At 41.2% G+C, this 15,803-nt stretch overlaps 1 protein-coding gene across 4 annotated transcripts in view; it reads left to right on the top strand.

Moving 5' to 3' along the window:
* DHRS3 (dehydrogenase/reductase (SDR family) member 3) overlaps positions 1-15,459 on the top strand; it is a 124,951-nt gene extending 109,492 nt beyond the window's left edge. For 2 of the 4 annotated variants that reach the window (XM_014941412.1, XM_014941413.1), the window contains exons 6-10: positions 7,472-7,615; positions 7,885-8,004; positions 8,692-8,930; positions 9,950-10,075; positions 11,229-15,459. In XM_014941412.1, the coding sequence (XP_014796898.1) occupies positions 7,472-7,615; positions 7,885-8,004; positions 8,692-8,930; positions 9,950-10,075; positions 11,229-11,313 (714 nt within the window). In that variant the 3' untranslated portion in view covers positions 11,314-15,459. Of the gene's footprint in view, positions 1-5,943; positions 6,042-7,471; positions 7,616-7,884; positions 8,005-8,691; positions 8,931-9,949; positions 10,076-11,228 lie in introns of those variants that run through there. The other 2 variants (XR_001411946.1, XM_014941416.1) reach the window with 2 other exon arrangements.
* Positions 15,460-15,803: the final 344 nt, after the last annotated feature.

Raw genomic sequence — 15,803 nt, 5'->3', positions numbered from 1 at the left:
TGGCACCCAGTTTGTAGCTCCTGAATGACTCTTTTCCGTAAATTTATGTTAAGTCTGATTTTTCCAGTTTGTAAGTCAAGAAGTAGCAGACTTTTCAGTTAACTGTTGGTTGAACCAGGCTATGTTAGGAGTTACTTTCACCCAGTCAGGTGATGGAAATAATACTGTGTTGGATCCACATGGCCTTTACTTCTAGCTACCTTGTAATCTACGTGTTTGTTTTTAGCTTTATAAAAACAAACACTCTGACCATTCAGTGGCAATATAACTTTCTGTCATAGTAAATGTTTAACTATATTACATGAACATTTACCCTGACACATGGTAAGAACTCCTTACCCTGAGAGTTATATGCAATAAGTGAAAATAATAATCCAGCATTTTGGAAGGAAAACGTGCAAGCAGCAAACCTTCCCCTGTGTTGAAATGCCCCGTTGGACCCTGGCATTATTGTCAGACAGATCCAGTCATTTCTTTCTTTCCTTTGAAATATAACTTACTGACTTTCTATCCCTTCATCCTGTCTCCTGTGCTTGCAGTACGAAAGGGCTTTCTGCACCTGCATATTTACCTTCCCCACAATTTCCTGAGATCTCTGTGGACATTTTTATATGAATTTGGATTATAGGGATGACATGCCAAGCAAATGGAGGCGGCAGCACACTGGTTATTTTTACAGGATGAAGTATTATATTTTTGTTCGTAGAAATCTTCAAAGCCTTACCTCAAATACATAACTTTAAAAAATCTTACCCCTCTCCCCGCCCCCCAGATATGCCACTTCTTTCTTGCTTTGCAGCCAGAGAATTTTATTGCTGGATATTTCTTTGTGTGCTTTGGTTCCCTGGAGTAGAGGCCGGTTCTAACACATGGTGTGGCAGACATTCACCATTAAAAATCTGTCGGTTTTTCCCCCACAAATGCTTCCATGAACCTTTGCTGGGTGACAGCTTGTGGCCACTTGGTGCTTTTGTTGGAACGTGCACTCCATTTGACCCTGTCCCAGCGTTAATAGGATTGTAAAGGCTGACTCCTGCGTGACCTCTTCTTGCAAACAACCCTAACCCTTCCCCTTCCTCAACTGTTCCCTACAACAGAGCTGAGAAGTGCTGCTCCCAGGGCAGTCTGGAGTCGCAGTTCGTGTTGCAGACGAAAGCAATTGGAAAAACCACTGGAAAAAAGTCAGCATGGGGCCACCTGTCCTTAAATAGTCCTGGCTGTGAGAACAGTAGGCATTTGTTCACTTCTTTAGAGGGAGCTGGTCTTAAATGCCTGTATGCAGACAGAAAATTACAGATTTTCTTCCCAAGGAAGGCCTGTATTGAATAGGAGACAGGTGTTTACATACTTTTCTTAGACTTCTTTAGGTGCTGTTTTGCTTCCTTCAAAGGGAAAAAAAAGGGTGACTGGGGTACAATTGGAATTGATGGTGGTTTAGGTGAATAATGTTAATCCCATTGAGTGCGAAGTCAACATATAAAATAATGAAAGTTCTGACTCTAGACTAAAGGAATTGGAATTCACTCTTTTAGTCTCCTTTTGAAGTCTCTTTAGACCTAACTTTCAATCTCATTACTGGATATTACTCCTGGACTTAACTCAAAGCAGTTTATAATAAAGTCTGTGTTTTGTGTTTACCATGGTGGCAGGATTAAATTTAAATTAAATTCTTACAGTGTAATGTCTTTATAACTTCTAAATACTAATCTAGAAAAGTTTGTGTGTAAAACAGGTAAATGGGCTTACTCTCTTGATTCCCCCATGCTTACCTGTAGCCTTTCTTATACCCATCCCTCCCAGCTTTGATACTCACTTTCCACTGGGGAAACCGAGACAATTTTGCCACCGGCCTGCTTTGTTTGCTTACTTTTATACAAGTGTCACTAAGGGGCTGGGTTAAGTATTTTGACCTACTTCAGGCATCAAAAGGTTCTTTTTCCTTTCTAAAGCAAAGATTGGCTTTTCACACTGAAGGGCCACACCTTTCACTCTTCCAGTCATCTGTCTTGAGCTGCCTCTCCCATGGAGAACTCCTGAGAGAACTTGTCTGACTGCCCTGAGGGGAAAGAGGGGAAGGGGTGGAGGAGAAAACCTGATGCCATTGACAAGCGAAATACATGAACACTTCTGAGGCCGTAGGATTTAGCCTCCTGTTCTCAGGATATGCAAAACTCTGCCAGGATTATGGGATACACTGGAATGCATTGCTTTGGAGGACCAACTGTGAGTTAGTACTACCAGGCTTTGTAAGTATATGGGGATAAGACTGACATACTTCAGTGGATTATCTGCACTTTGTACTTCCTAAAAGTATGCAGAAACTTTCCATATTGGGTGCAGAAAGGCTTTCTCTGTTTGAACAAAAGTAACAGTCTGTGCAATTACGGGTACCTACTCAAACAGAGCAACTTTTGTTTCACTAGAATGAGAAGGAGGTTGAAAGGGGGAATGAAATGTGTTGACCTACCAACTACTTCCTATCTCTGCTGATCAGTGGTGAGGAGCTGTGGTTGATTTGTGGAGGCAGCAATAATGAGAGCAGGCAGGAAGGGCACTTTGTGTCTCTCTGCAACACTTTAATCTGTCAGTGTCTTCATTTGATACAGAGAGTTGCTTCATGAATCGCAAAATGCAGAAACTTTTGGAATGGAAGTTGTATCTGCTAATCACAATGTGTGGTGTTGTGTTGGAAAAGACTAAAAGTGAACAGTTCTGTGCTAAAATACAACCCAGATAATCCAAGGGGAGTGTCAAGAAGTGGCACATGTTCCGTCTCAGAAGTGCCTTTGTTGTGGGACACCTTTCCAATACCAGTCTAGTTCACTGGAGGGATAAAGTCTAGCACAGCGGGTTTGCTGAAGATATAGTGCCAAATTAATTGATGATGTAAAAGGGCAACATTCCTTTGCTGCTATTCTTGAGTTGTACGAGCCATAAAATCAGGCCAAACAAATTAAATAGCCTTGTAAATGATGTAAAATTAGCTCTAACCTCATCTCCTGCACCAATAATAAACGTAAGACTCTGGAAGCATAGATCATGTGTCTGTATTGTGGTTGATAGCAGCTTCAATCTAGACCAGTTCATATAAATTACTGGCTTTATCTGATTTTGTGGCCATGAAAAGCATAACACTTGTGTTACAGTGAAATTTGGGATTTAAAGCTGCAGTCAGGGTTGGGGCTTTCCACAAGTAGCCAGTGCAGGCCTCTAGTAGAAAGTCGTGCCTTAGTCCAGCAGCAGCTAAAACCTTCCTTTTGACTCCCCTCCAACCTCGGGGCATGTCTCATTAGCAGATTAAGTCCAGAGTTAAATGAGTCCTCTGGGAGCAGAGGATGCAGCATCTCCTGAGCCTGCCACTCCAGCTGAAATCATTTTCCTAAGGCCAGATAAGGAGTTCGCTGACTTGCCAGAGGGGAGAAGATCTAGAGATAAGATTTGTTTTGCAAAATCCGCTCATGAATAAATCCTGGGAAAATCTGCACTAAGCTGTGATGTCACAGCCCTCGCCTGCTTTAAAGTTAATTAAGAGGAGGGCGTGTTAAGTTCCTCTGTCATCCTAAATCTCTTCTCTGGTGTGTCCGGTGGTAGGAAGACTCCTGCCCCGCTGCTGCCCGGGCTCTCAGCAGCCTGGAGCAGAGGCGATTGGTTTAACATTCCACCTGCCTCCCTGACTGCCAACACTGGGGTCACCCAGAGGTAAGCACAGGGCAGGAACCCCCAGGAGCAGGCCTGCCACAGCGGGGATTAACCGCCTCACTGGGCTCTTGCCCTCGACAATTTTCTGGTCAGTAACTTTTTGAAAGGAGAGCGTGTCTAGTGCAGGAGGGAGGGGCGGGCAGGAGAGGATGACGAGAGATGAAGGGGGAGAAGAAGCAGGGGCTAGATGCTTTCCAGGACGGAAAACTGTCTGTCCAAGAACTTCTCCAAAACACAAATTAAATATTCCTCTGTCCACCATTAAATTACCGTGAATGGGTGGCTGTGCGACATCCTGACAGGCTGTGTAATGAGGATCACCGTGTTTCTTTTCTCCTTTATTCCTCTGCATTTTCCTCTGCCCCAGACAGGAACTTCTGTGTCTGTAAGAGTCATTCACTCCAGGACTTAGCCTCCAGTTGGGACACACTTATTGCCTATATAGAATTAAACTTAAAAAGGAAAGGGAACACAGACCAGACTCTGCAACCCGTGTCTACATTTTGAAAATTGTGCTTCCTAATAAAATGGACCATGCAGATCTAGATTCTTTTCAAATGTGGAGCCCTCAAACCCTAACGAGGGCAGGATAAAGCTAAATAATGCCTTTCTTGACGTTGACAGATCAAAAAATAAAATGAGAATTCCTTACACGCTTGCATGTAAAGGGAAGTGCCAACTGCCCAGCTTTAGGGCTAACTGCAGCTCATGGGGTATCAGCAAGACACAGGCCCAGGCCCACAATCATTCATCAGCTCAAGTGTGAGCAGAAGTTGTTGTTCAGGAGCATTGAGAACATGCACGATTATCCCTGACTCTTAAGCTGTCTGTTTGAATGGGTTAGTGAGAATGCTACAAGTAACACAACCTTCTGAGTGCCAAACAGCAAATTGCCAAATTGCGGATTCTGCAGGAGGAGGTGAAGTCAGGAGAGCAGAGGACTGATGAGTAGGTCTGTAGAAAATCTCAGGAGGCAATAGTAGAATAAGGACCTAGAAAAACATTGGGGAAACTGCTGCAAACAAGAAGAGAAAGAAGGATTGCCTACACAGAAACAATAAGCCAAAGCCCTTTGCAAAGACAGAGTTCAGGAGGAACAGAAGCCTCAACTATGAGGCTAATGCAGCAGCTAAAAGTCTTGTCTCTGTAAGATCTGATATCCTAGGAGGCCAGAGGGAAGACCGTGCCAATTTAATTTGGCCAGATGTAAAACAGAAATTGAAAGTCTCATATGATCTTGTAGGAGCAGTCAAGCTTGAATTTGGACCAAAAGCAAGTTGTATTGAGTTTTGAGTTTTATCCATCTGTAAAAAGTAGCAGAAATGACAGCAGGAAACCTCCCTTCCCACTGTGTCGTTAGGGATCTTTCACCTCTCATGAAAGAATGGCCTTTTATTTACTGCTTTTCTCTTACGCAGGCTGAAGCCTTCACCTGAGTGTGAACAGTATCAAGCACGGGAAAACTTCCCATGGAAAAAAATCTGTAGTGAAGTTAATGCTGTCAGCAGGATAACCAGCAAATTCTGGCTTCCCCAGATGGCCCAGATTTTAATGGGGTCACCTTGCAAGACTTGCCTGTAGGATATTAACGGTCCCAAAGTAACTGTTGGGGCATAAAAAATGTTATGTCCAAGAGTTGCATCAGAGACAGGTGTTCCTTTGACAGGTCCTCCTTTGCTTAACTATTCTTCCATGTATATTTCCTGACATTCAATGCATCAGTGGCAACTCTTGGGAATAGGAGGCTATATGGATGTTTGAAACTGATTATAGTGAAGAATGAGTGATCTACTTTTTATTTTGCAATAGCAGTGTGAAACCCTAGAGTGCTAGGTACGTGAGCTCAGTTTCTTGCCTTACTCCTCTTGTCTGACACCTTATTTCTCTTTCTCTCCTCTTCCTCTCCTACCTTCCATCACGCTTCAACTTGTCAGTTAATTTTTCAGTGTCTGCATTTGACTGATCCCATCCTGCTAAGAGCCTGAAGTTCACACTGATGCAAACTCTGTGGGCATCAGACTTGATGCCTACGGCTGACATTTTGTAGTGTTTTCTTCTCCCCTTTCCACAGAGATGTAGGTTGTGAAAGAGAGAGCAAGTCAGTGTGTATGCTTATAGTTCAGCAGTATTTTGTAAATATTTCCTGAAAGCTTGTGAAATTTCTCACATGTTCTTGATTTCCATTCAAGTCTGCAGAGTAGGCATAAGAAATCTCACCCCGTCTAGCTCCAAGTTCAGAAGTGAGTCAATAGCCATCAGTTTTACAAGTTTTGTGCAGATGCCAAAGCCTGATGGCCCAGGGTGATAACGCTGAGACTTTCGAAGACAGGCCAATACATGAGGTACATTTTTAGCCGTTTGCTTTCTTACAGTTTTTAAGACTGGTCACAGCTTTTTCCTTGAAAATTACTTCCCCTGAGATGAGATTTCCCATGAAATGGCTCTGGTGTATTTATACATCTTCTGATGTTTCTGGTTAACGGACTCATTAGTCTTTTGGTGATTTTGAGAATGTAAGTCTATCAGTCTGTGTGGGTTTGTGTTCACAGATGTGCCAGTGACTTATAAATGGGATTAATTGTAAATTTAACTCATTTAGGAAATGGTTGAGGATCCAGGTACTTCTGCATTGCCTTGCTTAGTCGCACTGGAAGAGCTCTTTGACCCTGCCAGAGATTAGTTTAAGTACCAGTTATGAGATAAGCTTAACTGGTCCTTAAAAATAAGCATGTTAAAGCTCTCTGCAAGAGATTTGTTGTGGGGAGGGAATACCACAGGTCTTAAATTTTTATGTTTATCTTGCTGTTACTAAGTTAATTGTGTGATATAATTTAGACTTTTTTTTTTACTGTTCTTTCAACTTTGAAAGACAGTAATGGAAGCACTGTCTCATACTTGAGACTAATAGTGTTGTTTCACTAGGAAAAATCATACTGAATAAAGCCCCACAATGAAAGTTAACGAACCTGGTAACTTTTCAAGTTATTTCAATTTCTGACCTCCACGATGGTGTAGAAATACAGATAGGGTTGTGCTGGTTATGTCTTCATTATATGTAAAGTCCATGCTATATGAGTTGAATGTTTTGTTTCCACCAACATTTAGAATTGTTCTTTGTACAAGAAGTATTGTAGCATTTTTACTGTGTTAAATGGGAGTGGCAAGAGAAACCTTCCATATATTACTTGTAAAATAAATTCATGCTTGAAATTTCTCACTTTAAATGTCTGTATTAGCATGAAGCTCTTGTTTGAAATGCACCTAGGACATCAGCCTGTGAACAGCATAGCAAATTGTGGTACATGATATGCTGAAAAAATAGGTTTTACTGCAGAGCAGATACTATCTCCAAATGTAGAATGAGAAGTAGGTAGCGTACCAGGAAGGTCTGTGATTTTAGAATTAATTTATCATTCTGTGTGTGTATATAGCAAAAATGGTGAGAGATTTGAAATTTCATGATACAGAAATTCGCCAGGTGTTTCATGTATTTGTCATGTTAGGCTAAAGGTCTGATTTTCCGTGTTAGCTATTGTGTTGCTTGTAAAGAACCTGTAAGCAATCAGGAGTGGGATACAGCTACCACCATGATACTCGTCCCATCCCCATGTAACCAAAAATCATCGTTAGGCTTAAATGAAACAATGCGACAGGGCTGGCAGTGAAAACACATCAAAGATGTTCATGAAATTGTTGAAGTTAGAAGCATGTTTTAATTATTTTAGATTTGAAGCAGAAGCAGTTTGGCTCTAACAAAAGTTTCTTCTTGCAGATCATCCTGTGGGGTCGAACTGAGAAATGCCTGAAGGAGACCACAGAGGAAATCAGAATGATGGGGACAGAATGCCATTATTTCATTTGTGATGTAGGAAACCGAGAGGAGGTCTATCGGCAAGCCAAAGCGGTGCGGGAGAAGGTGAGTGTCCGTGGGCGGAGTTTAGGAACGACTCGTATTTGATGAGGAAAAAATATATTGGCAAATTGGGAAAAAGGGTGACCATGCAGGTTATGTTGTACAAATTCTAGCTACCTGTTTTAAGTGATCCAGAAGGATTGCAAGGCAAGAATGTCAAAAGCTCTGAAAATAAAAATGTATTTAGGCAATAATGGATATTCAGACATAATGGTGACTACTTATTCGTAAGCAGAGATACTAGTTGTAATAAGTAATTTGCTTTTTTGCAGGTGGGTGATATCACTATCCTGGTGAACAATGCTGCTGTGGTCCATGGTAAGAGCCTGATGGACAGTGATGACGATGCACTGCTCAAATCACAACATATAAACACCCTGGGACAGTTCTGGGTAAGATAAGCCCTTGTGTCACGTGTATTCAGGATGGGGAATGGGAGTGACAGATTACAGCCAGTAAATACTTGGCTGCTACTAGGTCTTTCTAAATGATGCTTGGTAAAATCAGTCTGACATGAAAAGGGGACAGAAAAAACAATGTGAGGAGTCTAAAAAAAATAAAATTTTCCAGTAGTAACACAGTATTTGATGCTCTTGTACCCCCATTCTGTGATTTCCAGTAAAACATTTAATTTCTTTTGAGCAAGTCTGAGCTCACAGAGGATAGTTTTCTGTGATGGGTATGGAATGTCAGAGGAGCATGAGACATTGCTCAGGGAAGTTAACTAGTGTGAAGCTCTTTCCATTTTGAATTAGATAATAGTAATAAAAAAAAAGCTTGTGATTTCATCACATTGTTGAAGACTTCATCCTCTACATACAAAGCATTCTGTTCATGGCCTTCATCTGTGGGTGCTGCTTACTTATGTGCTAGGAAAGATTTTGTTTTGTTTCTGTGCAAACTTTGCCTGTTTAGAATCTTTCAGAAAATGACAAAGCAACGAGGTACTCTCCCACTCCTTTCCTAGAATAATGAACAACACTGTTTGGCTTGCTGTCTCTGTGTCACCTTGGTTTTTTTCAGTAACTATTATTTTTGTTCTATCTCTGCTGAGCAAACCTTTTTTCTTTCTTTTTCAGACCACCAAAGCATTTCTGCCAAGGATGCTGGAGTTGCAGAATGGCCACATTGTTTGCCTGAACTCTGTCCTGGCCTTGTCGGCCATCCCTGGAGCCATTGACTACTGCACCTCCAAAGCCTCGTCCTTCGCCTTCATGGAGAGCCTGACCCTGGGGCTGCTGGACTGCCCGGGAGTGAATGCCACAACAGTCCTGCCCTTCCACACCAGCACAGAGATGTTTCAGGGCATGAGAATCAGGTCAGTCCAGGGGAACTAGAATAAAGCATCTCATTTTAAATGAATCATCAGAATACACTCCTAATTAATGCTTCATTTAGTTAAGAGAATTTGATGTCTCATTTGGCTGCCTGGGAACAGAGGGTCACTCTAGGCCAGCTGGGACTCATCAGACTGGTTCCCTCGGTTTGCTGGCGTATTCATACAGCCTGCCTGGACTCAGAGAGATGTTTGCTTCTTCAGAGAAAACTGAAAGCTATTTTTCCCTGAGTGTGTTTGGGCCATATGCGGCCACCAAAGAGGGAGGGGAGGCAATCTGAAAATTGGGGTCATTCAGAAGGAGCAGTCTATGAATTGCTTGAGAATTAACAGTACAGGCTCCTTCTTTATTCGTTGAAATACTTGTATCTTTCCCACTGAAAGGAATGGCAGAAGTAAGGCTATCAGTACCTCCTTTTTACATCTCTCTAAGAGAATAAGCTAAATTCAAAGACTAACAGCTGACCAAATTAATCTTTTACAATGGACAAAGTAACATACTAATATAGTTTGTGTTGTCTTATTCAAGAAAATTTGTGGTGTCAAACTATTGCAGGAGCTGGGAAAAGCCTTATGTTTGATATTAAAAGCAATGGGGGAAATATTTGTCTTTCACCTGTCAAGAATTTGAATCAATCAAAAAGCAACTGAGAGGAGGAGGAAAAACACCAACACTGAATAGACAGCATTTTGCTATGGGCTTGCATACAGTTTAAGAAAATCCGTGAATCAAGATTCTGAACACACTCTGCCACTTCACCCTAAAGGCACCAACGTGTACATTCTTAATCATTTAACTAACTGGTTGGAACTGGGCTTTCTGCTTTCCAGCTTCTGTGTCTGGAACTGGAACTTTCTGCTCCTTCCAGCCCGCTTTGGGGCATGTTTGAATGCCAGTAACCGGTGATAGCTTAGTGAGTAACAGGACTTGGACAGTGATATCTTAAAGAAGGAGTTTGGGTAACAAATAATTATTTTATTTTTTACTTTTATTCATTCAGGTTCCCTAATCTTTTTCCTCCTCTCAAGCCAGAGACAGTGGCTAGGAGGACAGTAGAAGCTGTTCAGATGAATCAAGCCTTCCTGCTCCTTCCATGGACAATGCATGTTCTTGTCATCTTAAAAAGGTAACTATTTCCTTAGCCCAGCAATAGCCTGGCCAGCTAGGCAAGACTGGCTTACAGCCCTCTGTCCAGTTTGACTGTAACCCAGTATCCAGGATCAGACAGAAAACTTTCTGAGATTCCCTTCGTGGATGTTTTCCCTGCGTATAACCCCTTTATGAAACCAGTTTCACTCCCGAAATTTGGATTCCTGAAATCTGAACTGGTATTTGTATCTAGGAGATTTCTTAACATTTAACATATGCATGTAGTTGATTTTGATTTAGTAAGCTACTCTTTGGACTCCAGGCTTTATATTGTAAAGGATTTATGTACAATAAGTTATGTACATCACAGCTGTATTTAGAGAGCATTGCTTGTGTTAAAGCAATGAAACTATTAAAAAAATATTTTTCTCTATGATTAGGACAAGAACTTTAAAGTCCCTAAGGAAAGAAAGTCATAACTTCATATCCTGAAACAACTAAAGAGAAAGGACATTTAAAATTGTGTTTCCATGAGAGTTTGCACTAAAGCCTTTGGAAAACCTACTTCAGTCAGGAACTGAAATAAGGCCATGAGATTTCTGTGGAAAATAATGACAATATTGCATTTCAAACAAGAAAAAATAACTCACAATAAGTGCTTTGCTCTGAATGTAAAACTTGGGTTTCTCTTAAAAGTTCCCAGAAATTCTACAGGCTGAAAAAGGGCTATTCTCCTCCTTTCTTGTAAGAATTAATCATTTATTTTCCATTACAGTAGCTCTCAGGAAATTAGATCTATAGCCACACCGTATGATAAGGCACAAGTAGATGGCAAGTTAACCAGAGAAGTTGGTTTAAATTCGTGTATTTCTGAGTGCAAGATTCTGCACAGTATTTGGGAGGAATAAAACAAGATGGTATCTTCCAAGTTACAGTTTTCTCAAACGTTTTTAGATAAATATTTCTGTATAGAAAGAGTGACTTGATATAACTTTCTCCTTTGAGGCCTACTGGATACTGACACACAGACAGGATACTGACATGTTTTGTCTGTGCACTCTCACTAGCTGACTTTTGACAATGTATATACTATGTCTGTGTGTACATAAACACATATTTACACATCCTCTTATTAGAATAGACTAAGAGGTTTGTCTGCTCTGTTTATTTTCTTTCTGCTTCTCCTGCAGCATTCTCCCTCAGGCAGCACTTGAAGAAATCCACAAGTTTTCTGGGAGCTACACCTGCATGAACACTTTTAAAGGACGAACATAGACTTGATGGTGAAAGGACTATTCTTCAGTGAAGCCAACAGAAGCCTGAAAACCCTGACAAGACCGTGAATCAGCAGTCTTGGCTTTTAGCCTGTTCATGTGACTTGTGCTGCTCTGAGGCAACACATTTCTTGCAGGTCATATCCATAGTAACAGGACCTTTGCACAGGATTGAATGACTAGACTATGGACCCTTGGAAAGAAAAACAAAAAGTGTGAAATGTTTATATGATGTTTAATTCTTTAGAGTTCAATTGTTAAATCTACTCATAGTTTTAAGATGTAATTTTTGTTTGGAAAGTATCTGTAGGCTGTCTCAGCTGAGAGGCAGCACATCACACCCCATACTTCATCCCCTCTCTCCAGAGGAACTGCGATTACAAACTGCTACTGGTTTCATTTCAGCTTTTTGAATGGGGAACTTAAAAAATACTTCGAAGAACTGTAAGTTATGGACGTGTAATGGAAGCTTCCTTCCCTTCCTTCACTTTACATCCGTTGATGAAGCTGTTCCCAACTCCCATCAGAGAAGGTGCAAACCATGGAGCAATGTGTTCTTTGATAAAGGCCTCCCAGGACTGTCTCGAAGGGCTGTGCTGGGCCCAGGAAAGCTCTCTGTCTCACGTGTGAAGGCTGGAGAGCAATGCTCAGTCAGAAGAGTGGACAGTTTGAATAGTGGAAGATTCTTTCTGTCACTGAATTCATATATGAAATTTAATTGTCTTTCTGAATATTTTTGTTCATTTATGATAAAATATATATATATTTTTAGCATTAATCCCAGATTGCCACGCATGTAGGCAGCATCACACCCGGGATGAACTAAATCTAGAACTAAAAACTAGAACCTGCTTGTACAACCGTACATACACTGACAATCCATGCAGACAAAAATCCATTGTATCAATCTGCAGAGTGAAGCAAGTGGAATAATGGTCTAAAAACAGAAGAGACAGTACTGTAGGGCTCATGAAATGTGAAGTTTGGAAGCACAGTTAGCAAAGACCTGATTAAATGCACGTTGAATTCAACTGGGCATATACCCATTGTTTTTCAGGGGCATTGAATCAGGCACTGATCAGCCAAAAGTGATAAATACTGCTTGGACTGAAACGCCAGAAGCAGCTAGACATTATTTATTTCTGTAATGATTTATTCTCTTTGACAGCCTAGTAAGAGCAACACTACATTCCTATGCCAGATGCAGTGTGCAGCACTAGGCATAGTAATGTAGTTGAAACATACTGGAATGCTACTAAAAGAGGAATTAATATAATTGCAATACAGGAAAGTAGCAAACTTAACTAGAGAACACCTGAATGAAGCGCTTCAAGGAAGGTGGTTGAAGTAAAGGAGTGAATTTAGGGGTCCTGACTTGAATTTTGAGCTTTTCCATAGATGTCCTGTGTGACCTGAGGCAAGCTGCATAATTTCAAGGTGGGCCCTTACCCGTAAAACAGATATTTCTTGTGTTTCCCTACCTCAAAAGTTCTGACTACCTAAATGTTTGTCAAAAGCTCAGCAAATTCAAATGGACGATGCTATAAAAAGGTATTTGTTCATAAACCAAGAACCAAGAGGTTCTATAAAAAAACTTAGAAGACGAAAAACCCCATATGGTGAAATATATGACTTCCTAAAGGAGCTTTTAGGAAAGCTTTTCGTTACAGCAGAAAAGCTGTGAGCTGTATTTGAAATACTCCTCTGGTTCCGCCATGTAGACCAGCTACTTAAGTGCAATGATGTGAATGTTAAAATCTGAAGGTCTGAACCTCACTGCAGATCAGTGGATATCTCTCTTCTTGAGCAGTTCAAGAGGAAGATACTGCCCCAGGTGCCATTGACACAAGCCCCTCTGCCTGGGTGGGTCTCCTGTCTGGGTCAGTGCTTTCCTTCCGAGTGCAGGACACAGAAGCTGTAGCTCTGTGCCAGCTTTGAAAAGGTTTCTTACAGTTTTGTTTTGAATTCCTAGATGTCTGAGGCTCTGTGGAGAGGATGAAAAGAAACTTTGATCTCTGTGATTTTGACACCCACCCTAATAGATGCTTTCAGCTTCATTTTTTGTCCATTTTTTTGAGAAGAAACCCAGTTCATTGAAAATACAAGTGCAATGAGGGAGGAACTCTTCCAGGATCTGCCAGGAATACTGAAGGTACCATATTTATCAAGAGATGTTGGGAGGGGAAGGGATGGTTATACATACCTCCCCTTATGCACTTCAGTACTTGCTAGTTTCTTATTAACCACCGTCAGACATGCCAGGCTTGTAGATGCAAGAGCAAACAGAATTGGTGAAAAGAGGGCACCCTGCAGTGTGCCCCCTAAGTTAAACCTTTATGTTAAGATTCTATTCCTTGATGGCATCTTAATGCAAAAGTGGGGGGAAAAACTAGGACACATGGTGAAATTAACTCTTGCTCATCCCCAAATCCTCTCCCTCAGATGAATCTGCCCTTTTCCTGCATTGCACAGAAGGTATTCCCTCTCTTCAGACGTTGTCTTACATACTAAGTGCTGTTGATTTCTTTCTAATCAATATAAACAAGTCAGAATTGTTGCTGAGACTCTCCTCCTCTCCCTCTTGATACACACACACACAAACTTCCCTCTCTCTTCCCTCAGGGTCTCTGAGCGGACAACAGGTCAAATAGCAGTCACAGTGGGGGAGAGGTATGCAGCAAACAGAAAATAATGAGGAAAACATTGACTTTGCTTTTCAGATAGTAAGGAAGAGTTGAGTAACAGTTTCTTCTCTGGTGAGTGTTGCGAGATAGAATGCTCTCCGGCCAGTGAGCTACCCGCAGGTTTGGATGGATACATTTGAATATTTATTTTTTTTTTAATAGAAAGGCTCCTTTGGAATGCCTGCTGAGGTCTACTGTCCCTTTTCACATAAGGTTAGTATTGGGTAATCTTGAAGTGCTGCAAATGTGGGCAAGCTTTGTTGAAGCCTAAGGCCTTCTCAAAGGAATTTCCGCCCTTTGACTTATTTTAATTTTAGTTTTCCCTGCTCTCTCCACTGCCTCCTGCTTTCCACTGCACAATTATTTTTTTTTCCTTCTGTTTTCCTATGTCATTACTGCACTTTTCAGTGCCACCATCTTGAAGCCAGATGTCATACAAAGAGTCTGGAATAAATCTAAATCAGGGTATATATTTATTATCCTGCTGGAGGAATCTAGGTGAAGCTGTAGGAGGAACAGGTCACAGCAATTTCATGTGAAATTAGCTAAGCTCTTTCAGTTTTACTTGCTCTGATCTTTGAAGAAGAAGAAGACTCCTTACTGTGTTTTTTTTTGTACAGGAGATCACTACTGTTTCAAAATTGGAAAGATAGAGAAACGTTAGCCACTTTGGGTCATATGTTCTCCTGTCATAAAAAGACCCTACTTAAATGGGAGGATTTTTCAATTCCAGGTGTTTTCAGAGGCTGGTGTTTGTACAAAGTAATACTCAGAATTAGCAAGGCAGGGCAGGGAGAGGAGGAGTCCTTTGTAAGTAAATCTAGTTCCTCGTGTTCAATATCTGATTCTGTATTTTGTTTTTCATGAGGAAAAAAAAAAATCATGTTAGTTTGTGCGCCCTTGGTAAACTTCAAAAAGGTCCTTCCAGGTGTATCCCTGCTGATGCCGTGTTTTTAGCAGGATGAAGGAGTGAACCCTGAAAGTGAGAACTCTACCCTACCTACTCATCTGTTGTTCTGCTGAGGTTAAAAAGCGACAGAGTCCATGCCTATAGCTCTTCTAGAACTTCACAGAAAGTGCCTGGGCAAGTGTTTCTGATGTTTGCAAAGAGAAACTTGTTGTACTTTTATGTAATGTGTTAATTAGTGTGGGTGGATATGATCAGATCTAGTCTTGCAAGCCTTTCAGACAACTCCCTGAACACTCCCACCTTCAGATATTAACAGATAGCACTGCACTTGCCAAATCTCATAAAAACCCAGTAACAGACTTAATGCAGGCAGAGCATAAGTGGGTGCATTTATTTCGCAGAGCACACATCTGTTTGTAGCAGACATTGATTTGGCCCACTGTTTTCCTCTAGCTGAAATGCAACTGTTGAGACAAGAATACAGGATGACCTTAGATCACCTATTTTGTTTTCATTTCTTCATGTGGCTTTAATAAACTTAATCTGGGTGACAGCCACTTTCTTGATAGCCTTTGTTCATAAGTTTGGGGGTGAACCAAGATTATGCCAAATGTAATCTTTTGCATTTTTTGCCAAACAACTAACAGCCCTGAGAATCAGAATATTCTGCACTGTCTTTGTAGCTTTCACCCCCCCGGTGCTAAGATCCTTCAACAGGATAGATATTTCTTCTCAGCCTGCTGGAGTTTGAAGATGGAGCGAAACCTGTCGGTTACATTCTCTAGTGAACAGAATCCTCTTTGTCAGAGTGCTTTTCTGAAGGAGATTTCGACATGTGAATAGTGGCAGACACCTTGAGGGGAGCATCAAGGCATCCTTGAGGGGAGTCAGATCAGC

This window comes from Calidris pugnax, unplaced genomic scaffold (assembly GCF_001431845.1).
Source record: "Calidris pugnax isolate Ruff unplaced genomic scaffold, ASM143184v1 scaffold82, whole genome shotgun sequence".
NCBI classification, from domain to species: Eukaryota; Metazoa; Chordata; class Aves; order Charadriiformes; family Scolopacidae; genus Calidris; species Calidris pugnax.
Note: the sequence above shows the minus strand (reverse complement) of the source record. Positions and strands in the feature narration are given on the sequence as shown.